This window comes from Phyllobates terribilis, unplaced genomic scaffold (assembly GCF_046119375.1).
Source record: "Phyllobates terribilis strain yellow unplaced genomic scaffold, ASM4611937v1 Scaffold_3__8_contigs__length_932513732, whole genome shotgun sequence".
NCBI lineage: Eukaryota > Metazoa > Chordata > Amphibia > Anura > Dendrobatidae > Phyllobates > Phyllobates terribilis.
The window spans coordinates 919,133,530-919,160,858 of NW_027362763.1; the positions used below are offsets into that span (position 1 = coordinate 919,133,530).

General features: G+C 46.5%; 1 protein-coding gene across 2 annotated transcripts in view; it reads right to left on the minus strand.

Moving 5' to 3' along the window:
• The window catches only part of FAM120B (family with sequence similarity 120 member B), a 235,630-nt gene that overhangs the window by 13,882 nt on the left and 194,419 nt on the right, over nt 1–27,329 (minus strand). For both annotated transcript variants that reach the window (XM_073672809.1, XM_073672808.1), the window contains exon 9: nt 10,284–10,403. In XM_073672809.1, the coding sequence (XP_073528910.1) occupies nt 10,284–10,403 (120 nt within the window). The remainder of the gene's footprint in view (nt 1–10,283; nt 10,404–27,329) is intronic.

A 27,329-nucleotide genomic window follows, 5' to 3' on the forward strand; every position in this document is an offset into this window, starting at 1 on the left:
GAGAAACAAATCTCTCTCTTAACCCCTTAGTGACCAAGCTAATTTTTGATATCTGACCAGTGTCACTTAAGGCTATGTGCCCACGTTGCATTTATGAAGCAGAAAATTTCTGCTGCATAAATGCAAGTCCTCTCCCGGAAAAACGCATGCGGAATTCCGCACGCGTTTATCGCGCTTTTTTCGCGCGTTTATCACGCGTTTTCCACATGCGGAATTGCCTTGCGTTTTTTATGCATTGAACAAAGGCAATTCTGCTTGCGGAAACGCAAAATTAAATGACATGCTGCGGATTTTTGAACGCAGCATAAACGCTGCGGAAAAATCCGCAGCATGTGCATAGAACTTGCGGAATCCCATTGGGGACCATGGGGTGCGTGTTACCAAGCGTTTTTCAAGCGTTTACGCTGCGGAAATTCCGCATCAAAAACGCTTGAAAAATGCTACGTGGGCACACAGCCTTATGAAGTAATAACTCTGGAACGCTTCAACTGATCCCGCTGATTCCGAGCATGTTTTCTCGTGACATATTGTACTTCATGATAGTGGTAACATTTTTCGATATGACTTACATTTATTTGTGAAAATATCGAACATTTGGTGAAAATTTTGAATTTTTTTTTTGCAATTTTCAAACTTTCAATCTTTATATCCTTAAACCAGTAAGTCACGCTGTACAAAATAATTCATAAATACCATTTCCCATATGTCTACTTTACATCTGCATCATTTTACCTTGTTAGGATGTTAGAGGGGTTAAAAGTTTAGTAGCAATTTCTCATTTTTTCAACAAATTTACAAAAATCTATTTCTTTAGGGACCTATTCAGATTTCAATGGACCTTGAGGGGCCTATATATTGGAAACTCCCCAAAAGTGATGCCATTTTAAAAGCCGCACCCCTCAAATACTTCCAAACTGTTGTCAGGAAATTTTTTAACCCTTCGCGTGATACACAGGAATTAATGCAAAGTGGAATGAAAAAAAATATATATTAAATTTTACCCAATTTTTTCACTTTTGCAAGAGGTAACATCAAAAAGTGGACCCCACAGTGTGCTACCCACTTTCTTTTGAGCGCAGCGATACCCCACATGTAGTCAAAAACTTCTGTTTATACAAACGGCAGGGCTCGGAGCATAAGGAGCACCATTTGAATTTTGGAACACAAATTGGCGGAAATACAGTAGATTGCTGGTACCATGTCACATTTGCAGGGCCCCTAAGACACCCAAACAGCAGAAAATCCAAACAAGTGACCCCATCTTGGAAATTACACCCCTCAAGGATTTTATCCAGGGCTATAGTGAGGATTTTGAACCCAAAGGTATTACACAGGATTTGATAACATTAGGTCATCATACTGAATATGTCGTCATTAGTGTTGAGCGCAACTGCTCGCTACTCGAGTTTGCATCGGTGCTTGGATATGCACCAAGTATAGCGGGTGCTCGAGTGACAAGTCCCCGCCCAGATTGCCCATGTATGGCAGGCGTTCCACGCATGTGTTGTTGCTGTCTAAAGGCCCCGTCACACTTAACGACGCTGCAACGATCCCGACAACGATATGACCTGTCAGGGATCGTTGCTGCGTCGCTATGTGGTCGCTGGTGAGCTGTCAAACAGGCAGGCTCACCAACGATCAGGGGAGCAGCGACATCGTGGAAAGAATCTTTCCACGATGTCCTGCTCCTGGTTACCAGCCTGCTGAAGCAGGAGCAGGCTGGTAACTATGGTAAACATCGGGTTACTAGGGGCACACACGCACCTAGTAACCCGCTGTTTATCATGGTTACCACTCTGCTACAGTGAGCGGGAGGTTACCGCTCACTTTAGCAGGCTCGTAACCATGATAAACAACGGGTTACTAGGTGCGCGTGTGCCCCTAGTAACCCGATGTTTATCATGGTTACCAGCCTGATCGCAGCTCCCGCTGGTCACACACAGCGATGTGTGCTGACCAGCGGGAGAGCAACGACCAAAAAATGGTCCAGGACACTTTGCAGCGATCAGCGACCTCACAGCAGGGGCCTGATCGTTGCAAAGTGTCACACATAGCAACATCGCTGGTGAGGTCGCTGTTGCGTCACCAAAACCGTGACACAGCAGCGATCTCGCTATGTGAGACGGGGGCTTAACAGACGCAAAAAATGCGTGGTCGTGGACTCGAGCATGTTACTTGTGCACCCGCGATACTCGGTGCATACCCGATCACTCGATGCACTTGAGTAGTGAGCACTTGCGCTCAACACTAGTCGTCATATCGTCATCTTTTTAACTCTTAAGAAAACACCCCAACCCTATGCCTAACCCTAACGGCAAAGAAAGAAAGAAAAATTCTAAAATAAAAAAATTGTAATCTGACTAAGGGGATGACACAGTGATAGGGTCTATCACAGTGATCAAAAGTCTGTAACCGATATGAAAATTCCCTGCTATTGCCGGCTGGCAGATCTCGGGGGGCGCACTGCGCATGGGCCCGCCATTTTTCTTAATGAAGTAAAGGTGGAGGGCTGGGGGACAGAGCAAGGAGGACCCTGGGGATGGCGGAGGTACTGAGGAGAGCTTGGGAACATCATTTCTCTCTCCTCCGACATGTTATATCATGTCAGAAGAGAGAGAAATGATTTTTATAGCGGACACACTTTTTTTTTTTTTTTATTTGCGTGATCGCCGTTATTCATTGAATCACGTGATCAGGGACCAGAAAATCTAGCCCTGATCGTGTTCTCCAGGGTCTCAGCTACCTCAAGTAGCTGAGACCCCAGAGATTTTCAGACTCTGGGGGGTACTATACACTTATTCCTGATTGCCGTTTTAAAATGGCAACGAAGGAATAAGGCCCCCCTAGAGGCTGCCGTTTTAATGCATATCGGTGGTTGTTAAGGGGTTAAAGGCCCCCATTTATATTAGACTAATGTCAACTGAACCCACCGATACAGGTTCATCCAACAGTCTAATATGTATGGGGGCACCGAACAACTGACCGTCAGGGAAGATGTTGATCAAGCATGTCCGACTTTGGACTGCCGATCGCTTCATTCTCCCAGAAATAAGCTGCCAGTGACTTACTCAGAGAGAATACAGGAGCGCTCGGCCGAACAAGTGCTCCTGTGTATGACACTATCGTTTGGCCGACGGCCAACTAATGTGAATGGATGGATTAGCAAAAGGAAGGGGAGATAAACTGCAGAACTAGGCAGTGGCTACTAAGCAATGTACGGAGCAATTGTTTTCCACCCCGTACATGGCTTATATCCGGCAGCTGTTTGGTGATTGGTGGGGATGCCAGACCAAACAGATCTCATATTGATGACCTATCCTATAAATAGGTAATTCATTTTAAAGTCCTGGACAACCCATTTAATCTAGTGAGTATGCAGAACTCCAAATACATGTCTCCTGAAAACAAATTGGGGGGAAAGTTACATACTGTGCTTGGACATCAGTCACCAGGTTTGCCCCAAATGATATAAGGCCACCCCCTGTCAACCCTCATATGCAGTATACTAATATGCTGTGTATATGCCCCCGATCCAGCCTGCAACAAATGAAAAACACATTTTATTATACTCCCCTGCGGGGCGGTCCGATCTGAGGGGCATCGCTGGTCTTGGTCTGGTGCCTCCCTTCTGTTTTTGATGCCATTCGCCTTCGTGTGGTTAACGCGTCCCTACGTCATCCACACAGGGTCCTGTGCATCATGCTCCTGCACAGGTGTATTTCTGTGAGGGCAGAGCAAAAGTACTGCAATGCACATGCGCCGGGATAGGTCAAAGAGCCCCGACAGATGCACACTGCAGTACTTTATTCTGCCCTAGTCAGAGTGTGATGCCGGGGAATACTGTGTGCATGAACGTAGGGATGCGTCATCCATACGAAGCAAGAAGGAGGACGGCATCATAAGACGAAGGGAGGCGCCGGACCAGGACCAGTGACTCCCTCGGATCCGACCTTCCCACAGGTGAGTATAATGAAAACTGTTTTTCTTTTTGTTGCAGGCCGGATCGGGGGACTATACACAGCATCTTAGTATGCTGAAAGTTGGTGGCCGTATCTCATATGGGGCAAACCTGGTGACAGGTTCCCTTTAAGCCAATCTACAGATCTGAAATTATTTCTACTGATGCAAACGGACTAAGTGCAGTTTTTCTTCAATGGCAGGTAACATATCTGGTCAGTAAATTTGGTTTTGTATTCTGTATAGTTTGCAGATGGATCAATTAAATTAACCCTATAATAAGATGTATTTTCCTAGAACTGCACTGCTTCGTGTACTGTGTCTGGTATACCAGATAAAGACTAGGGTTAGTATTGGAACAGTTCCTGAAAAATAAAGCTGACCGCTCTTGTAATCTCCTACAATCTATTTACCTGTAATAAAAGAGTAATAAACAGACTAGCAAATAGAATGTTTGTTTTTTTTTGTATTGTTTTTGCAATTTCCCTGTACCACTGATTTGCGACAGCAGACTCCTGAAATTCTGTGAACATGGGATGAATGTAAACTGAAGACTATTGCATGTACTAAACTATGTGCTAACATAATATGCTATAGTATATACTAAAATAAAACATTTTTGGTCAAATTTTCTAGGATCACCGCACCTCACTATGTTCAATAAACCTGGTGTGAATTGCTAATTCACTACAGTGTTTTGGAATACAATAACATTTTGACAATGGATGATCTTCTGCCATATGCATCAACAAAGAAGCATTTACAATTTCACATCAGTGATCTGTCAGCTGCAGGCAACAAACACAGCTCTGCTCCGCAATGCCTTTATTACTTCAGTACTGTACAAGCTGCACAGTGGAGGAGTGCAGAAGAGTTGAGGTCTGTTGTAAAAACACACAACCTTACTGAGGGCAGAAAGTAACATCGCTCTTGCAGAATACTGTACAGGAGCATACAGTGCACAGGCGCATGCAGTATATTCTAAGGGTAGAATACACTGTGTGGAGGCAGAGCACAGCTATACTGGCAGAATGACAGCTAAGCAAGACTGCATTGTGCATGATCGACCAGGAGCACTGGATCTACAGCAGGACAGTTTGAATGGTAACTGGATGGTAAATGGAGCATAGAGGGGCATCCTTTAGGGCATGTAATGTGCAAAGTTGGTCAGCTTTAAAAATGAGTTATATTGGCACAAAAGAACTTCACACCGGTCTTACTCCCAGAACAGGATTATGGAGTGGTGTGGCATAATTCTAGTAGCACACAATATAATTGCTGTTCACGACAGTCAGCATTAACAAATTGCCTTAGGCAGATAATCCCTAACTAAAGACTATAAAATATAACTTTTAATCACACTATTAAAGAAATAAAATTAAAATTTTGGTATGAGTCAGTATATTATTGGACACAGATAAACTATCCATTCACGGAGATCAACACTCTATTTGGTGTCCTTTAACATTCCAGTTTTGTGGTTAAAGGATAGCTTTGATGCGGCCGCAACCTATACTATCATATCACTGAGTATCCTCCATTGTATCTGACTAATGCTATTAAAACATAATCCTAAGACCCGACATGTTTCACCAGTACAACTGGCTTCATCAGGGGACAAGGCTACAATACACTAGCACATGGTCAAACAAACGTTTTAAAGGTTTGGGTATGATGTCATCAGAGGTCAGCAAATCAGGTCATTCTATTTTTCAGGCCAAAGGTCACCCATGTTGTATTCTGATCAAAGGTCATTGTTACTTGCCACCAATAAATGTGTCTATTAAGGAGGTTATAAACATTTGATTGATCCTGACATAAGTATTAGTATCCCTTTCCACCAATCCACCGATCTCTTTCGGGGCAAGAATTCCCGCTGCGCTCTCCCCGTCCATTACTTCCGGGTCTCGGTGGAGACGTATTTCTAAGTTTACTCACCAATCGTGTGGTCTGCCTGCAGGACTGTATTCTCCACTGTGCTTACACTCATCAAAACTTCCGGGTCCTGATGATTACGCACGTCCGACGCCAGTATGCTGTCACAAACACAAGTGCGCATGTCAGAGTCTCCAATATTCACATCTGTGCAATAGAATATTGGAGACTCTTGACATGCGCACTTGTGTCTGTGACAGCATACTGGCGAGCGGACGTGCAAAATCATCAGGACCCGGATGTGCTGATAAGTGTAAGCGCAACGGAGAATACAGTCCTGCAGGCAGACCCAATTGTTAAAAAACACTGGCATATTTTACATCATGCATATCCACAAATATCAAAGTTTAAAAACCCCCCATTGATTTGTAACAAAAAGTTGACTAATAGTAAGGATAAATTAGTGTGTGCGGATTTGGGTAGCGAAAAAAGAGAATTAAAACAAACCTTTATTTCTAGTAAGAGAAATGGCACATACCCGTGTTTGGGTTATTTCCAATGTAATAATGTTATTAAAGGAGAATTTTTTTTTATCATCCCTAAACTAGACAACTACAAAAAAATAAAGTTTTTTTTACTTGCCCCTCCAATAATGTGATCTATATGATAAAATGCCCTTGTGGTTTAGCTTATATTGGAGAAACTACGCAATCGGTGGGTGCACAAATTAATAAGCACAAATCTACAATGAGGTGCGGAGATATCACATTACCTCTCCCAGCACATTTCCAAGAGAAGAAGCACACTGTCGCACAATTAAAATATCAAGTGCTGGAGCAGCTGACAATCCCTACGAGGGGAGGCAATATAAAGACAATACTCCTCCGAAGGGAGACGCATTGGATATGACGCGCCCCCAAGGCCGTGGGGCACTCGGCAGCCGGGCCTTTGGTTGCCGGGGGATATCACGGTGGCTGGCCCGGTCCGTGGCCCAGGGCGGTCACTCAAAAAGGGGAAACATGTATAGGGGATTTGTCGTGATGCCACCTGTGGTGTCTGGTGAGGATCACAAGCGCTGCGGCAGTCCTCTGAGGCAGATGATAGGGCAGCTTAAGATGGAACGGCTCCCCACAGGTGGAGCAGGCCTCAGGGCAGTGTAAGGAGAAGATGGAGGAGGTGCGCTGGGCGTTGTAGTGCAGGGAGGGAAAAGGCACCGGCGAAATGAAGGAGCGGAGGCAGTTCAGTGCAGTCATCCGAGTTCACTCACAGTTATGTTCAAGTTCCCCAGGTGCACAGTACTGGTGCTAGCCTCCCGCGTCACACTGCGTTCACCGGGCAGGGGTTCAGTCCTTCCTCATGCAGCTCGGGTGTACCTGGCAGAACCCCACTTTCATATGTACCTTCCTAGACCGACTTCACGCTGGGTCATTACTCCCTCCTGCCCTGCGCTTCCCACTGTGAATCCTATTCGGGTGCTGCGAGGTCCCCCCTGTCCGTCGGAGTTGCTCAGACCTGCTCGACCTTACTTGGATTGAAGTGAGAGTTTGGCTTCTGCTACAGAAGTCAGAAGCCTCCATTTTTTCCAGCCGAGGCTTGAAGCTGCACGACTGGGCAAGGGGCTGGTCCTCTTCTTGCGGCCTAGATCCTCCAGACACCTGGCAGGTTCAGGGTGTACGGGTGCCACCTGCACTCGCTGTACCCCCTAGGATCCCTTCTGTAGAACGGAGCTTACTCCCTGCTCCCCTCCTGAGCCTCAGTCCTGGGCCCCTGAAATGGAGCAGAGCTCCTAGAGAGACTCAGCTCCCAAGCTGTTCACCAACTACTAGACTGCCACCCTAAGATGGCTTCCCTATTTTATATCTTTACTGTATGAGTGCTCCCATGAACTTCTTCCTCCACCCACACCCACTACTGGTTCCCCCTAACTTTGGGTTCCCCCCACCCCAGCCAGGGTCAGGGCTCAGCAGAAAACTACATTGCGTCTTGCCCCTCCTGCTGGCCTGGTGTAGTGTAGTGTTGGATGCAGGTGTTGGGGTTCTGTGCAGCACTCCCTCCTTACCTGAGAGAAGGGAGACACCACACCTCTGGGTGAGGTGCAGTACCTCTGTGGTGACCGAACCCTCAGGAGCGCCACAGATACATAGTTTAAAAACATTATTCCCGAATGGATTAAATAAAGATTATGAAATCAATCGTATTATATGAAATTTTACCTTTTATTTTAACCCTTTTTTTTTTATTAATATATGTTTTTTCCTTTTTTCTAGACATTATTACGATGATTGAATATTGATGAGTCACTACTTGTTGAATTATTAATGATGAAATTCTAACAGATAAAGCGGATGTTATTTCATTATAAGAATTTTACATGGTATAATAATAATATAATAAGATTATCATGTTGTAGTTTATGATTACTAATATAATAAAATATAATTGATGTAAATTCAAAATAACATAGTATTTCTATTAAAAGTTTGCCGCATTGTATGATTCATTAATATAGATTTGATCAAATATGTTCTGTACAATAATGTCTATACAATAATTCCTATATGGTGATTAGAATTTTTATTTTTTTTATTTTTTGTACTCTAATATTTAAATCATGTTATATGAGATATATACACTGCTCAAAAAAATAAAGGGAACACTCAAATACCACATCCTAGATCTGAATGAATGAAATATTCTCATTGAATACTTTGTTCTGTACAAAGTTGAATGTGCTGACAACAAAATCACACAAAAATCATCAATGGAAATCAAATTTATTATTAACCAATGGAGGCCTGGATTTGGAGTCACCCCCAAAATTAAAGTGGAAAAACACACTACAGGCTGATCCAACTTTGATGTAATGTCCTTAAAACAAGTGAAAATGAGGCACAGTATTGTGTGTGGCCTCCACGTGCCTGTATGACCTCCCTATAATGCCTGGGCATGCTCCTGATGAGGTTTCGGATGGTCTCCTGTGGGATCTCCTCCCAGACCTGGACTAAAGCATCCGCCAACTCCTGGACAGTCTGTGATGCAACGTGACGTTGGTGGATGGAGCGAGACATGATGTCCCAGATGTGCTCAATCGGATTCAGGTCTGGGGAACGTGCAGGCCAGTCCATAGCTTCAATACCTTCATCTTGCAGGAACTGCTGACACACTCCAGCCACATGAGGTCTGACGTTGTCCTGCATTATGAGTAACCCAGGGCCAACCGCACCAGCTTATGGTCTCACAAGGGATCTGAGGATCTCATCTCGGTACCTAATGGCAGTCAGGCTACCTCTGGCAAGCACATGGAGGGCTGTGCGGCCCTCCAAAGAAATGCCACCCCACACCATCACTGACCCACTGCAAAACCGGTCATGCTGAAGGATGTTGCAGGCGTCTCCAGACTCTGTCACATGTGCTCAGTGTGAACCTGCTTTAATCTGTAAAGAGTACAGGGCGCCAGTGGCGACTTTGCCAATCCTGGTGTTTTGTGGCAAATGCCAAGCGTCCTGCACGGTGTTGGGCTGTGAGCACAACCCCCATCTGTGGACGTCGGGCCCTCACACCACCCTTATGGAGTCGGTTTCTAACCGTTTGTGCAGACACATGCACATTTGTGGCCTGCTGGAGGTCATTTTGCAGGGCTCTGGCAGTGCTCCTCCTGTTCCTCCTTGCACAAAGGCGGAGGTAGCGGTCCTGCTGCTGGGTTGTTGCCCTCCTACGGCCCCCTCCACGTCTCCTGGTGTACTGGCCTGTCTCCTGATGGCGCCTCCAGCCTCTGGACACTATGCTGACAAGACACAGCAAACCTTCTTGCCACAGCTCGCATTGATGTGCCATCCTGGATGAGCTGCACTACCTGAGCAACTTCTGTGGGTTGTAGAGTTTGTCTCATGCTACCACGAGTGTGAAAGCACAACCAACGTTCAAAAGTGACCAAAACATCAGCCAGAAAGCATTGGTACTGAGATGCGGTCTGTGGTCCCCACCTGCAGAACCACTCCTTTATTGAGTGTGTCTTGATAATTGGCAAGAATTTCCATCTATTGTCTATTCCATTTGCACAACAGCATGTGAAATTGATTGTCAATCAGTGTTGCTTCCTAAGTGGACAGTTTGATTTCACAGAAGTTTGATTTCCTTGGAGTTATATTCTGCTGTTTAAGTGTTCCCTTTATTTTTTTGAGCAGTGCATATAACGGATTATATTGGAAAAACGGCTTTTTTCATGTGTGATGTCACTTCCATGGTGTAACCCTTTATAAACTAGTGAATGTATTATGACTGCATTGTTGAAAAAAGCCTGGGACAGGCTGAAACCTCCAAATGGGATTGACAATTGAATAAAACAGCATTTACTCAAGAAATGGAATCAATGGCGCTGTATAAATAAATAAATAAATAATAATAATAAAACTCAACACGTGAGTGGCGGGAATTACTTCCTTTCTGCATACCCTGATTGGGCGCTTGCTGATGAGGAACAAAAGGCCGCTCATTTCTTTCCCTTCTCATGTTACCATACAGAGGATTAAAAGAAGACTGGTCGTTATAGGTAAAGGAGCAACTGGACACACCTAGAAGCAAAAAATAAGAATGAATCAATTAGACTAAATCCCAGTAAATATACCTGACATATTCACACAAAAGGATCACAAAATTACCCTCTACCACATTTTTTGTTTTCTCCCGTTGTGGCCAATGAAGAGGACCTCTCTGCTTCCCTGACATGTCTGTTTTAGTATATACTAGTATTCATTATGAAATAAAAATGTTGGATCATCTTTTCTGAGAACTCTACCTTGTACAGTTCCTCTGATATTCCTCCTGTAAATGTATCAATAAATTATCAACTGGACTGTACCATTCCCTTCATCAGTTGGGTGTGTCAGCATGGACTTATCAGAATCAGAGTAGTAGGGACACACTCTACTGACAAGGCTGAATGGCACTAACCAGTTGTCAATATAGGTTTGGTCTACATCAGGGGTCTCAAACTCGGCTGGGTATATGGGCCGCACATGGAAAAAATTTGAATTTGGGGGGCCGCATTCGTTGTTCAATGTGACATTTTTAGTGATACCATTTTTTTTTGTATACACCTTTTGAACATTTTTGCCGTGTTTATTTTTTTATAGCTTGGGTCGTTATGGATTTGGCGATAAGAAATGTGCACTTTTTTGTGTTTACTTTAGTTTACATATAAAACAGCATTTTTAGTGCCCAATATTTTTTCATGCTTTATTTTTATTTTTTTGATTTTTACAATTTTGTTTCCCCCAATTGGCCACATACAGCAATATTGTCTTACAATTAGCATCATATAGTAATAATGGCAAACATCTTGTAGTAATGTTCTCCATCCAAGTCCCCATCTTGTACTAATGTGCCCCATCCAGGTCCCCATCCTGTGGCTATGTGCCCCATCCAGGTCCCCATCTTGTGGCTATGTCCCCCATCCAGGTACCCATCCTGTGGCTATGTGCCCCATCCAGGTCCCCATCCTGTGGCTATGTGCCCCATCCAGGTCCCCATCTTGTGGCTATGTACCCCATCCAGGTCCCCATCCTGTGGCTATTTGCTCCATCCAGATCCCCATCCTGTGGCTATTTGCCCCATCCAGATCCCCATCTTGTGGCTATTTGCCCCATCCAGATCCCCATCTTGTGGCTATGTGCCCCATCCAGGTCCCTATCCTGTGGCAATGTTCCCGATCCAGGTCCCCATCTTGTGGCTATGTGCCCCATCCAGGTCCCCATCTTGTGGCAATGTTCCCCATCTTGGCCCCCATCTTGTACTAATGTGCCTCATCCAGGTCCCCATCTTGTGGCTATGTGCCCCATCCAGGTCCCCATCTTGTGGCTATGTAGCCCATCCAGGTCCCCATTCTGTGGCTATGTGCCCCATCCAGGTCCCCATCCTGTGGCAATGTGCCCCATCCAGGTCCCCATCTTGTGGCTATGTGCCCCATCCAGGTCCCCATCTTGTGGCTATGTGTCCCATCCAGGTCCCCATGTTGTGACTATGTGCCCCATCCAGGTCCCCATCTTGTGGCTATGTGCCCCATCCAGGTCCCCATCCTGTGGCTATGTGCCCCATCCAGGTCCCCATCCTGTGGCAATGTTCCCCATCCAGGTCCCCATCTTGTGGCTATGTGCCCCATCCAGGTCCCCATCCTGTGGCTATGTGCCCCATCCAGGTCCCCATCCTGTGGCTATGTAGCCCATCCAGGTCCCCATTCTGTGGCTATGTGCCCCATCCAGGTCCCCATCCTGTGGCAATGTGCCCCATCCAGGTCCCCATCTTGTGGCTATGTGCCCCATCCAGGTCCCCATCTTGTGGCTATGTGCCCCATCCAGGTCCCCATCCTGTGGCTATGTGCCCCATCCAGGTCCCCATCCTGTGGCAATGTTCCCCATCCAGGTCCCCATCTTGTGGCTATGTGCCCCATCCAGGTCCCCATCCTGTGGCTATGTGCCCCATCCAGGTCCCCATCTTGTGGCTATGTGCCCCCTGTGCTGTTCTTCACACACATAAAATAGAAAAAAAAAGATGATTCTCACCTGTCCTCCGTTCTCTCGGCGTCCTTCCTGCAGATGTAGTCTGCAGGCACCACAGAGTCAGACCCCTTGACGATCCCGACCTGGTCCAGGAGGAGCCGCCGACAGCAGCGCTGCATTGCCGCATAGAGACTCTCTCCCAGCACAGCATTTCCAATGCCAGCCACCGGCCAATCAGAGGCCAGCAGCACACATCTGCGCATGGCAGTGACGTCATACTCGCTGCGCCGGCACGCAGATATCAGCTGCTGGCCTCTGATTGGCCAGCGGCTGGCATTGGAGACGGTCTCTCTGTGGCAATTCAGCGCTGCTGTCGGCGGCTCCTCCTGGACCTGGTAAGGATCATCAAGGGGTCTCTGCCTGCGGGCCGCATAAAGCATCCTCAGGGGCTGCATGCGGCCCGCGGGCCGCGTGTTTGAGACCCCTGGTCTACATGGTTACTTTGGCCGTGACACCGATTATGCGACTAAAGTTTGCTAAGTGTCACTGCAACACTGAAACATAATACAATTAAATGGAGTTGCATTGGGGATAATGCAACTGTGACAAGTAAGTCGCAAACAATCCCACAGTTGGACTTCTTGCAACTTGCTTGTTGCGGTCGTACTCCCCCTGCGATGTAGTAGCGACAAATAGTGAAATTTGGCTGCGAGACAGGTGTAAAGTCACCGTGCAGCCCTAGTGCTAATATACACTAATTAGGAGCTTCACTTTAGAGGCAGAAGAATAAGGCTGTGTGCCCACTATGCGTTTTTCAAGCGTTTTTTGATGCGGATTTTCCGCAGCGTAAACGCTTGCAAAACGCTTGGTAATCCGTGCCCCATGATCCCCAATGAAAATCTGCATGTTCTGTGCCCATGCTGCGGAATTTTCCGCAGCGGATTTTTCTTGTGGAAAAATCTGTAGCATGTCCATTGTTTGCGCGTTTCTGCATGCGGATTTGAGGTCCCAATGCATTTGAAAAACGCAAGTCAAATCCGCATGTAAAAACGCGTCAAAAACGCGTGTAAAATCCGCAAGCGTTTTTAGGCTGCGTTTACACATTGCGTATTTTCCTGCGTTTTTTTACGCGCGCGTATTTTCCTGCTTTTTTTACCTGCGTTTTTTTACGCAGGTAAAAAAAGCAACTCCATTCACACACTGCGTTTTTTTACGGAGGTGCAGGAGAAATGAAGTGTGACGAGCATGGACACCTGTATGTAATGTAATGTATGTGTCTGTATGTGTATGTATGTAATGTAATGTAATGTATGTGTCTGTGTGTCGTGTGTGTGAGTGTCCCCCTAGCAGTGTATGGATACTCACCTATCCGATGGATGGGAGAGGCGTCCGGTCCGGTCCCGCGGTTTCCAGCATCTGCCGTGAAGTGATCAGCTGACTGTCAGCTGACCGGCTTGTAAATCAGCTGACTGGCCGGTTACAAGCCGGTTGGCTAACAGCCGATCGCTTCACCGGCAGATGCTGGAAGCGCGGGACCGGACCGGACCCCTCTCCCATCCATCGGATAGGTGAGTATCCATAGTTTCTCCTGCCCCTCTGTAAAAAAGCACTGGAATTGCGCAGCGTGTGAACACCGCTGCGTAATTCCAGCGCTTATAATGGGCACAATAGGGAGAAAGCGCAGGACTCAGCTGCGTAAAGAATTGACATGTCAATTCTTTACGCAGTTGCGCTTTCGCACTGCGCAAAATCACACAGTGTCTGAACGGCAACGTGAATTTCCCATTCATTTTGCTGGAAGACACAAGGCACATTGCGTATTTCAAAAAAGAGCGCGCAAAAAAGCGCGCGAAAATAAGCAATGTGTGATCGGAGCCTTACATGCAGAAACGCTGCACAAATTTTCTGCTTCATTTCTGCATTGTGGGCACATACCCTGAGGGAATTTCCGCAACATAACGCTTGGGAAACGCTTGGTAATCCGCCCCCCCATGGTCCCCAATGACAAGCCGCAATGTCAATGCCCCATGCTGCGTATTTTTCCACAGCATTTATGCTGCGCTCAAAAATCCACAGCATGTCCATTAATTTTGCGGACACGCAGCGTAATCGCCGCCATTGACTTGCATTGAAACGCATAATATCCGTGTCAGTACATTTGTACCCACGGATATTATGCGTTTCTATGTGCGGATGGTACCCAAGTCTGGAGGAGAGGAGACTCTCATCCAGACCTGGGTACCATAGAAACTGTAAAAAAAAAGAATTGAAAATAAAAAATAAAGTTTATACTCACCTTCCGTTGTCCTCCCGGTGTTTTGTCTGCCCCGTCCAGTGTCTTGCACTGCTCGCGCTGTTGTGAAGGACCTGCCATGACGTCACTGAGTCATGTGACCCATCACATGGCCTTCACACCACCGCGAGCCGCCAACACACCGGACGCAGCGGAGATATCACCGGGAGGACATTGGAAGGGGAGTATAAACTTTGTTTTTTATTTTTTACCATTCTTATTCTTTTTTTTAACTATTACTTGGTCACACTATATAAATCCATGCCGGCTGCATGGATTTATATAGTGTGAACAAGTTGTCAAGCACTTTCCAAATGATGCTAAAATTGCTTGGAAAAGCGCTTGATAACCCGCATGCAGAAATGCAAGTGAAGAACGCTTCACAAACGCTTCTACCTGGCAGGAAAAACGCATGTAAAATCTGCATGCGTTTTTCCTGCCAGGGAGAAGCGTAAAAAATATGCAGCATTTCTGCATCGTGGGCACATAGCCTAAAAGAAACCTCAGTAAGTGACATATTGCTGGAATTAGGGTCTATGCCCCTATACCGTTTTCCTTTGAAATGGAATAGCAAAAACCTGGTAACAGATTCCCTTTAAGGTTTGGTGGACACTTCTAATATGCTATAGATAGTTCCCTCCACTTTTTCTTTAAAATATCAGAAGGAAACAATGTGTAAAGGATCTAACTGTTTTAAGAACTTATACTACATTTTAAAAAAGAAAAAGAAAAGAAAAAGAAAAATTAGGGCCTGCACACCTATAGTATTAAATTAATGCACAGGTGCACAAATATGCTATGTGGTCAATATACAAACATATACAGTGGGTACGGAAAGTATTCAAATCCCTTAAAAATTTTCACTCTTTGTTTCATTGCAGCCATTTGGTAAATTCTAAAAAGTTCATTTTTTTTCTCATTAAAGTGCACTCTGCACTCCATCTTGACTGAAAAGAAACAGAAATGTAGAATTTTTTGCAAATTTATTAAAAAGGAAAAACTGAAATATCACATGGTCATAAGTATTCAGACCCTTTGCTCATTATTGAGAAGAAACACCCTTTTGAGCTAGTACAGCCATGAGTCTTCTTGGGAATGATGCAACAAGTTTTTCACACCTGGATTTGGGGATCCTCTGCCATGAGCAAGCATTAAAGGGAATCTGTCACCACTTTGGAGTTATCAGACCTCTACTATGGCCATACAGGGTACAGAAAAGTAAATCTATACATACCTGTATGGCCCATAGTAGAGGAATGATTGCAGAGAAAAGTGCTTTAATCAATTCTATCTTGTACAGGCTTGGCGACCGGTGGACGCCAAGCAATCCCCGCCTATGTGCTTAGTATTCCTCCAAATCCCCGCCTATCTGCTTAATTATTATATTCCCCCCTCCCCTGCATGTCACAGGGCCTTGTGACAGGTCCTGTGACGTGCACTGTGCTCCCTGACTTCCCGGGCATGCGCAAAGCGCCACTCTCATAGAGCGCACTTTGCTTCATCCCGGCCTATCTGCCTGTGCACTACGCCGCAGGGTTCTATTGCGCAGGCGCCGGGGAGTCATTGTCACGTCCCGGCGCCTGCACAATAGAATCCTGGGGAGCAGAGCACAGGCAGACGGGGCCGGGATGAAGCAAAGCACGCTCTATGTGAGTGGCGCTTTGCGCATGCCCGGGAAGTCAGGGAGCATAGTGCACGTCACAGGACCTGTCACAAGGCCCTGTGACGTGCAGGGGAGGGGAGAATATAATAATTAAGCAAATAGGCGGGAATTTGGAGGAATACTAAGCACATAGGCGGGGATTGCTTGGTGTCCACCGGTCGCCAAGCCTGTACAAGATAGAATTGATTAAAGCGCTTTTCTCAGTAATCAAACCTCTACTATGAGCCATACAGGTATGTATAGATTTACTTTTCTATACCCTGTATGGCCATACTAGAGGTCTGATATCTCCAAAGTGGTGACAGATTCCCTTTAAATCAGAGTTATGTCACACAAAATAGTTAATAAATAATGTTAATTTTTAAAAGTTGTTAAAAGTTGACCAGCGATTTCTCATTTTTCCAACAGAATTTACAAAACCATTTTTTTAGGGACAATATCACATTTGAAGTGACTGAGGAGCCTTTATGACAGAAAATACCCAAAAGTGACACCATTCTAAAAACTGCACCCCTCAAGGTGCTCAAAACCACATTTAAGAACTTTATTAACCGTTCAGGTGCTTCACAGGAATTTTTGGAATGTGGAAGAAAAAAATGAACATTTAACTTTTTTCACAAAAATGTTACTTTAGACCCAAATTTTTTTATTTTCGCAAGGGTAACAGGAAAAAATGGACCACAAAATTTGTTGTGCAATTTCTCTTGAGCACGCCAATACCCTGTATGTGGGGAAAAATCGCTGTTTGGGCACACGAGAGGGTTTGGAAGTGAAGGAGCGCCATTTGACTTTTTGATTGTAAAATTTGCTTGAATAATTAGCGGAAGACATGTTGCGTTTGGAGAGCCTCTGATGTGCCTAAACAGTGGAAACCCCCCACAAGTGACACCATTTTGGAAACTAGACCCTTCCGGGAACTTATCTAGTTGTGTGGTGAGCACCTTGAACCCCCAGGTGCTTCACAGAAGTTTAGAACAGTGAACCGTAAAAATAAAATTTTCACATTTTTGCAACAAAAATGTTTTTCAGCCTCCAATTTTGCATTTTCATGAGGGTAACAGGAGAAATTGCACCATGCAATTTGTTGTGCAATTCCTCCTCAGCATGCCGATACCCCATATGTGGGGGAAAACCACTGTTTGGGCGCACGGCAGGGCTCGGAAGAGAAGGAGCGCTATTTGACTTTTTGAATGTAAAATTTCTTGAATACTTAGCGGATGTGCCCCTGAACAGTGCCTAAACAGTGGAAACCCCCCACAAGTGACACCATTTTGGAAACTAGACCCCTCAGGGAACTTATCTAGACGTGTGGTGAGCACCTTGAACCCCCACTTTCTGCTTTACAGAAGTTTATAACAGCCGTGAAAATAAAAAATATCAAACTTTTTCCACAAAAATGTTGTTTTAGCCCCATTTTTTTTTATTTTCACAAGGGTAAGAGGAGAAAATGGACCCCAAAAACTGTTGTGCAATTTCTCCTGAGTACGCCAATATGTGGGGAAAATACCAAGGTTACTTACCGGTAGCCAGTTTTTCCTGAGCCCATGACAGCACACCTTGAGAGGATCCGCCCCACCAAGGAAAGGAAACCGTCTGAAATAAAAGGGCGGCACCTCTCCCTCGCTTCAGTTGTTTACAGAGCATTGAGAGGACCTCCCTAAACAGGTTAGGCATATAACCAACACCCACAATATACATATACACACCACCCAAAACAGTGCACACCAGGGTGTGAGAAACATAGAAAAAATAGGGGGGGAAACTACGGGCGCTGTCATGGGCTCAGGAAAAACCGGCTACCGGTAAGTAACCTTGGTGTTTTCCCCTCCCCCATGACAGCACACCTTGAGAGAATTTTGGAGAATTTATGAGCACCCTAGGGAGGGACCACCGCCTGAAGTACCCTTCTCCCAAAGGTGAGATCAGAAGAGGACAGATCCAACCGATAGTGCTTAAAGAAGGTGGATGGTGTAGACCAAGTAGCAGCCCTACATATCTGCTCGATCGAGACGTCTGCTCTCTCTGCCCAGGAGGTTGCGACGGCTCTGGTGGAATGAGCCCTCACATTGTCCGGGGCTGGAACCCCTGTGGACGTATAGGCTAAGCAAATGGCCTCCCTGAGCCACCTAGAGATGGTACCCTTGGACACCCCGTGACCTTTCCTACACCCTTGAAAGGCCAGGAACAAAGAATAGTCTTTCCTCCACAGTCTAGTCATGTGAATGTACTGTAGCAGGGACCTACTAACATCTAGGCTATGGAACCTGACTTCCCCTGGGTTCTTGGGATTGCTGCAGAACGAGGGTAGCACAATCTCCTGACTACGGTGAAATCTAGATACCACCTTGGGAAGGTATGCTGGATCTGGCCGCAAGGTGACCCTATCCTCAAAGATCTGTGTGTAAGGAGGATTAATCAAGAGGGCCTGCAGATCACCCACCCTACGGGCTGATGTTAAGGCCACTAGGAGGATGGTCTTAAGGGTGAGAATCTTTGGAGAGACCTTGTGTAGGGGTTCGAACGGTTCGCTGGTAAGAGCGTTCAAGACTAAATTCAGGTCCCAAGGAGGAACACCCATGGACCTAACCGGTCCTGCTCTGGCACAGGACTTGATAAACCTCGAGATCCACTTATTCCCAGCCAGATTACAATTATAGAGTGCTCCCAAAGCTGAAACCTGAACCTTAAGGGTCCCTGTAGCTAGACCCAGGTGCCGCCCCTTTTGCAGAATTTCCAGGATCCCTCTGATCGGAGGTTTGCTCGATAACGGGACATCTATAAACTCTAGGAATTTACCCCAAACCCTGCTATAAATCTTAGTTGTAATTGGTTCTCTGCTCCCAATAAAGTAGAAACTAAGCCTGGTGAAAACCCCTTGCTACTCAATAGTGACCTCTCAAATTCCATGAAGAAAGATGGAACCCCTTGGCCTGGGCATGGAATACTGGTCCCTGCATGAGAAGGTCCGGCCCCTCTGGTAGAATCCAGGGATCTGACACCGACATTAGCCGAAGCAGAGAGAACCAAGGCCTCTTGGGCCAAAAAGGGGCTATCAGAATCACCCTGGCGCCTTCCTCCCGGATCTTCCTCACCACTACTGGAATCATCACTAATGGCGGAAAGGCATAGGCCTTCCTGAACCCCCAAGGAATCTGGAGGGCATCTACGGCATGGGGATTTTCTGCCGGATTTAGGGAGCAAAATCTCTGCACCTTCCTGTTTGCCCTTGTGGCGAACAGGTCTATGTTTGGCTGCCCCCATAACTGGACAATCTGATGGAAGACCTCCGGGTTTAACCCCCACTCCCCCTGTCTTTGGGTATGGCGGCTTAGAAAATCTGCTTTCACGTTTTCTACCCCTTTTATGTGAAGGGCGCTGAGGGATGGGAGGTTTCGCTCTGCTAGACGAAGGATCCTGTCTGCGACCACCATCAGAGGGCGTGACCTTGTCCCTCCCTGGTGATTCACGTAGGCTACTGCTGTCCGGTTGTCGGACCTGACCTGGACATGGTGACCTTGGATGTGAGGGAGGAAGCCCCTGAGGGACCTTTCTACTGCCCAAAGCTCCTTTATGTTTGAGGATGCCCCCCTCTCGTGGTAAGCCCAGTGACCCTGTATTGAGAGCTCTGCCAGATGACCCCCCCATTCGGAACTGCTTGCGTCGGTCGTAATTATCCGATCTACTGGTCTGGACCACTGAACGCCTGTGGTCAGATTTCCCCTGACTGTCCACCACGAAAGGGAATCTACTACTTCTGGGGAGAGAGAGAGCCTGCCTTTTAAATGCCCGTTGCAGGACCTCTGTGCTGACGGGACCCCCCACTGAAGCCGTCTCATATGCCCCTGGGCCCACATTACTGCTGGGAGACAGGCCGTCATAGAACCCAGGAGGGACATTGCCTCTCTCAGAGACATCTCTGGAGCTTGAATGGCCTTCGAGACTAATGCAATCAACCTGCAGATTTTGTCCTCTGGGAGGAAGCAGGTTTGGTGATGAGAGTCTAGGATTAGACCCAGAAAGGTCTGAGTCCTGGAGGGGGTTAGGCTTGATTTTTGGAAATTCACTAACCACCCCAGCTGATGCAACACTTCCGTGACCACTAGGAGCTGACTGGAGCAGTGGGCTTCTGATTTCCCTATTATCAAGAAGTCGTCTAAATATGGCACGATCACTACATTCTTGATCCGTAGGAAGGCTGTCACTTCTGCTATTAGTTTCGTAAATATTCTCGGGGCAATGGAGAGGCCAAAGGGTAGGGCAGCAAACTGAAAATGCCTCAGCTCCCCCTGAATAAACAGGGCTACTCTCAGATATTTCTGATACTCCGGATGGATTGGGAAAAGATAATATGCGTCCTTCAAGTCTATTACAGCCATAAAGCAGTTGTGATGTAAGAGTCTCACTGCCGAGCTTACTGACTCCATCTTGAAAGTCTGGTTTTCTACTATTTGGTTCAGACTTCTGAGGTTGATGATGGTCCTTAAGGACCCATTTGTTTCTTTTTATCATGAATAGTGGGGAATAGAACCCCTTCCTTCTCTGTGGTGTCGGTACTTCGAGAAGGACCCGCTTCCCTACTAACTCTAATACTTCTGTTTCCAGGGCTAACTGTTCTTCCTGGACCTTTCGTAGGGGGGTAACCACAAAGGTCCGCCAGGGAGTCTGGCTGAACCGGATCTTCAGGCCTCCACTGATAATTTTCAGAATCCAGGGGTTTGTTGTAACCGCCTCCCAAACTGGAAAAAAGTGGGAAAGCCTTCCACCCACTTCCAGCCTGGCGTCATTGGGAGGATCTCTTTGAACTTGAGGATGGTCCTCCAAACATGTAGCCCGACTCCTTTTTGGTCTTGGCTTCCCATCTCCTTTTGTCTCCTGGAGGACGACCCCAATTAAATTTCCTCCTCCGAAAACTAAATGTTCTTGGTTCCCCCGAAAATCCCGGGAACCCTTTGCTTCTATCGCCTGCTTTTTCTAACAGGTCTTCTAATTTTTGGCCAAACAGGAGTCTACCGTCACACGGGAGGGAGCACAGCTTCTGTTTCGAAGGTAGGTCGCCTGGGCAACCTTTGAGCCACAAGGCCCGCCTGGCTGCGTTGGATAGTCCCGCTGCCCTAGCTGAAAGCCTGAAAGAGTCTGCTGAAGAGTCGGCCAGGAAGGCCGATGCTGTTTGTATTAGAGGTAGATCCGCCAGAATTGCCTGTCTGGAGAACTTTTTATTTTTAAGCTGGTCTTCCAGCTGTTGGAGCCACACCATCAAGGACCTCGCCACACAGGTGCTAGCCACCGCTGGTTTTAGGCCTCCTGCCGCCGCCTCCCACGTGTGGCGCAGGAAGGAGTCGTCTCTTTTATCCAGGGCGTCTTTTAGGACGCCAGAGTCCTCCAAGGGCAGGGAAGATCTTTTCGATGACCAGTCGCGTCCACCTTGGGGATCTTATCCCAAGGTTCCGCGTCCTTCTCCTCGAAGGGGTACCTTCTTTTGGAGAAGGATGGTAAAGCCCCTGATCTCTCTGGTCTCCTCCACTCCCAGTCAATGAGGCCCTGAATCTTACTGTTAACCGGAAATGAGCGTCTCTTTTTCTCTCCCAAGCCCGCAAACATGATGTCCTCCCGGGATTTAGATGCTCTCTCTTCCTCCAGACCCATGGTTGATCTTACTGCCCTAACCAGCCTGTCTGTATTCTCAATGGGGAAGCAGGACGACGAATTCCACTGCTCCTCGGACTGGGAGGAATCAGAGACGGAGGAAACCTCTCTACGGGGTCTTTTCTTCCCTCTAAGGAACCCTTTCAGGGACCCCTGAACTTCTGCATGCACTATGGACTTTAAATTTGCAGCGAAATCCCGGGAATTCTCAGCAATGGTTTTGGTCACACAGCCCTGGCAAAGTGGTTTCTGCCACTCTACTGAGAGGGAAGCTTGGCAAAGGGCACACATTCTATGCTTTTGCTTGGCACAACTCTTCTTAGGCTCCTAAAAAAAGGAAGCACATAAGAGACTTCCCGTTACTAACCAGTGACATTCACGAAGCTCATTCACCCCCGGAGGTCACAAACGGGTACCGGATTCGGAGGCTGCCGCGGAACTGATGATTCCATTCTGGATGGTCCCGAGGCACTTGAAGCCTTACTCCTGCGGCTGCCACTACGATTACTCGAGCGGCTGTCTGTATGCAATGCATCCCTCTGCTTTTTCTGCTGTTGAGGGGGTGGGGGGGGGGAGGTAAGCTGCTGCTTCTGGCTATCCTGGTCAGCCATGTTTCAGAAGCGTACCACGCTTCCAGGATAGCCCCCCCCCTTAAAAATAGGGCCATCCAGCTTCCTCCGGTCTGTGGGCCCTCCCCCTTCCTCAGGCTGGAGCTCCATCAAAAAAACCCCTCCGGCCTGGAACGCTCCGATGGGCGCCGCCATCTTGGATCGGGCGCCGCCTCCTGACGTCACCCAGCGCGCCGCTCCCAGCGTGCCCTGCGCCGTGACGTCAGGCGCATCACACCCGGAAGCGCTCCACACTGCAGGGGGAGGACGGCGCCGCGGTCTCCGGGAGGACAGAGCCTGCCTCACCGCATGCGCCCCGCTCGGCGCAGAAACCCCAGGGGAAGCTGCGGACGGCGCTTCTAGGATACTGAACCTGCTGCACAGGCCAGTGCCCGCTCTTCCACACCGGAACAGCCCCAGGTAAGTCTTATTTTCTTCCTGAGACAGGTTCCCATCAAGGACAGGAAACCAACTGAAGCGAGGGAGAGGTGCCGCCCTTTTATTTCAGACGGTTTCCTGTCCTTGGTGGGGCGGATCCTCTCAAGGTGTGCTGTCATGGGGGAGGGGAAAATACAGTGTTTGGGCGCACGGCAGAGTTCAGAAGGGAAGGAGCACTGTATGACTTTTTGAACGGAAAATTGGCTGGAATTGAGAGCGGACGCCATGTTGCGTTTGGAGAGCCCCTGATGTGCCTAAATAGTGGAAACCCCCCCACAAGTGACCCCATTTTGGAAACTACACCCCTCAAGGATTTCATCAAGGGGTATAGTGAACATTTTGAACCCAGAGGTATGACACAGAATTTGATAACATTAGGTCAACATATTGAATAAGTTCTTATCAGTCTTGAGCGCAAGTGCTCGCTACTTGAGTTTGCATCGGGTACTCGGGTATGCACCATGTATCGCGTGTGCTCGATTGACATGCTCGAGTCCCCGCTCGCATGTTTCATGGTTATTATACACCCAAAAAAAAAAAACATGCGGGGATCGCTCGTGCATGGCAGGCAATCCCCGCGAGGATTTTTTGGCCACGAAGCATATGGGGCGGAGACTCGAGCATGTCACTAGAGCACCCGCGATACTCAGTGCATACCCGAGCACCCGAGGCAAACTCAAGTAGCGAGCACTTGCGCTCAACACTAGTCGCCATATCGTCATCTTTTTTTTTTTTTACTTTTGAAAAAAATCCCAACCCTAACCCCAGCCCTAATACAACCCCAACCCTAACCCCAACCCTAGCCCAACCCTAACCCTAACACAACCCTAACCCTAGAGTTTATTTTTTACGCCATTCCTCGTGCGGTATAAGTGATTAGACGACTTTATTCTTCGGGTCGGTGTGATTACAGTGATACCAGAATCATATCGGGTTTTTATGATTAACAGCTGTCACACACTAAAAGATGCATATTTTTGTAAAATCTAGTTTTTGCATCGCCATATTTTGAGAGCTATAATTTTTCCATATTTTGGCCGACAGAGTCATATGATGGCTTGTTTTTTGCGGGATGAGTTGACGTTTTTATTGAAACCATTTTCAGGCACTTGACATTTTTTGATCACTTTCTATTCCGATTTTTGGGAGGCAGAATAAACAAAAACCACCAATTGTTTTTATGGGTTTTTCTTTATGCTGTTCCGCGTGTGCTAAAATTGATAAGGCAGATTTATTCTTTGGGTCAGTACGTTTACAGCGGTACCACATTTATATTGTTTTTCTATGTTTTGGCGCTTTTACACAATAAAAACTATTTTAAAAAATAATATATTTTTTGCATCGCTTTATTCTGAGAGCTATAACTTTTTTATTGTTCAGCTGATGGAGCTGTATGGCGGCTTGTTTTTTGTGGGACAAGATAACGTTTTCAGCGGTACCATTTTTATTTATATTTGGTTTTTTGATCGTGTGTTATTCCATTTATGTTTGGCGGTATGATGACAAAGCATTGTTTTTTGCTTCGTTTTTTTTTTTTTACAGTGTTCACTAAAGGGGTTAACTAGTGGGACAGTTTTATAGGTCCGGTCATTCTGGATGCGGCGATACCAAATATGTGTACTTTTATTGTTTATTTGTTTTTTTCATTTTTTTTTCATTTTTTAACACTTTTTGGACTTTTACTCTGTGTCCCACTATGGGACTTTCACTTTTTTTATTCTGATCGCCTGTATAGCACAGGAATGCAGCACCATCCCTGTGCTATACAGGCTGTGAGTGCTGCAGATGCAGAAGATACTTTGGTCATGCACTGCGCATGACCAAAATATCTTCCTGCTGTCTGGTGACCCGGATGTTGTCATGACGACATCAGGTTGTCATGACGACATTGGGTCGTCATGGCAACATCCGGGAAGCCGTGGCAGACAGCGCTGGAGACCGGGAGAGGAGGTGAGTATTGCGATCACCTCCCCTTGCCCCCACAATGCTGCGATCGACTTCGATCGCAGCATTGAGGGGTTTAATGTGCCGGGAGCGGTGTGGGACCGCTCCCTGCACATAGCATCGGGTGTCAGCTGTGACTATCAGCTGACACCCGGCGGCGATCGCCCCGCACCGCTTGTGTGCGGGCGCAATCACCATATGACCTAATAGTACATCATTGGTCCAATCGACCAAGGTCACCATGGCGTACTATTAGGTCACACGTCAGAAAGGGGTTAAATGCAAAATAATAATGACAATGCCCCTTCCTCAACTGACTTTATCCCTATTGAGAACTTGTGGGCTCTTCTTAAATGAGAGATTTATGGTGATGGAAAACTGTACACCTCGCTGCCCAAAAAGTTGATGGTCAACAGATTAAGAAACTGACAGACTCCATGGATGGAGGGCTTATGACTGGTACTGATAAGAATGGAGGATATATTGGTCACTGATCATTTTTTTTTATAGAATGTCAGAAATGTATTTTTGCACATTGGGAGTTGTTTGGTTATTATCATTGTAACAGATGAAAATAAACAATTGAGATGGCACAATTTAAGTTTTTAATTTAGTTGCATAATAATTCTGCACATAGATATCCTCCTAAGAAAGACAAAACCTCAGTTTTACTTTCCTAAATATTCAGGTTTCAGGTTTATTAACCTTTTGGACTGACAGCATTGGAGTTGTGCAATAATAAAATTAGTCATCAAAAACAATTGCCTAATAATTCTGCAAACAGTGCATTACACTTCCCGACTTGGAATGGGCTGTGAAAATACTCGCTGACCAGACACCACTGACACACCACCACATGTCAATTTTAAAACACAGAGCAAAGAGTACAATAGACATATTTAACAGCTGTAAAATAGCTTGGGGTAATAACCTATGCAATCCAAAAGTGGGGGGTGTAGATCAGTGTTCTCCAAACTCCAGTCCTCTCAGTCCCCTACAGATCAGGTTTTCAGGATTTCCCTAGTATGGCACAGGTGATGAAGATATTATCAAGGCATCAGCAATGGTTGCAGGTTCTCTCACCTGTGCAAGACTAAGGCAAGCCTGAAATGTGATGTGTTGGGGGCTGTGAGGACTGGAGCATATCATAAACACTATGATAAAACTTTAATGTTGGCGTGATCATGCCATGAAGTTACACAGAAAGACTGCTTAATGGGCTGAATAGTAAATGTGGCAGTGACCTAGTGCAATACCATGTGTCAATGTCCCCGCAGCAAGTTGTTACTGCACACGCTCTGCTGCAAATACAATGGATGAAATAGCAGTGAAACTGTTGTTGTTATGGGTTACAAAATAATGTGTTTACGGTCTGTACAAATGAAGAGAATTAATCACAGACTTCGCTACAATAAGTCTGCCAAAGTGTTATGTCAAAGCTGTTTGTGAAGAGCTGTCAAAGGCAAACGCCCCCAACACTGCAGGAAGCCCCAGGCAGTATGTAGGGAGCTTATTATTCTCCTTTTTCTTTATTGTAAACATTGGCATGTGTATAGTGTACGTGCTTATACATCACTGGTTTGGAGAAATTCTGTTGCTACAGCTTACAGGGAATCTGTCACCTAATCTGAGAGCAGCATGATGTACAGTAGGAGTGGGGAACTCCAGGCCCGCAGGCCGGTTACGGCCCTCGATGACCTTTTCTCCGGCCCACGGGCAGATTCCTGGGCACCGCAGTGCTTGGGCCGCCAGCTGTATTTTGATGGACGCCTGCCCCCTAATTTCTTCTTGATCTGTGAGCGCACGTAGTGTTAACGACTTAACGCAGAGGCACGTGCAATGAAAAATTACATCCTGCCACCAGTGCCAGCGTCAGGACGTACATTGTGGGCAGAGGTAGCGTGTACCTTGTACGGCCCCCGAAGGATGGTATAAATATCCAAATGGCCCTTAGCAGAAAAAAAATATTCCCCACCCCTTATGTAGAGACAGAGACGATGGTTCCAGTGATGTGTCATTTACTATGCTGCTTGCTGTAGTTTTGGTAAAATCATTGTTTTAACAACAGCCCATAAATAAATCCAGCCGGCACTCTTAACCCCTTAGTGACCGGACCAATTTTTTGAGATCTGACCAGTGTCACTTTATGTAGTAATAACTCTGGAACACTTCAACATATTCCATTGATTTTAACCCCTTTACAGCCTGTGGCGTATTAGTACGTACCAGGCTGTAACCCCCTGTTCAGCACGCGGGCTCAGGCGCTGAGCCCACACTGAACCGGGCACATGTCAGCTGATTTATACAGCTGACATGTGCCCGCAACAGCAGCGGGTGGAATCGCGATCCACCCGCGGCTGTTAACATGTTAAATTCCGCTGTCAATCTCTGACAGCAGCATTTAACATCGCCGC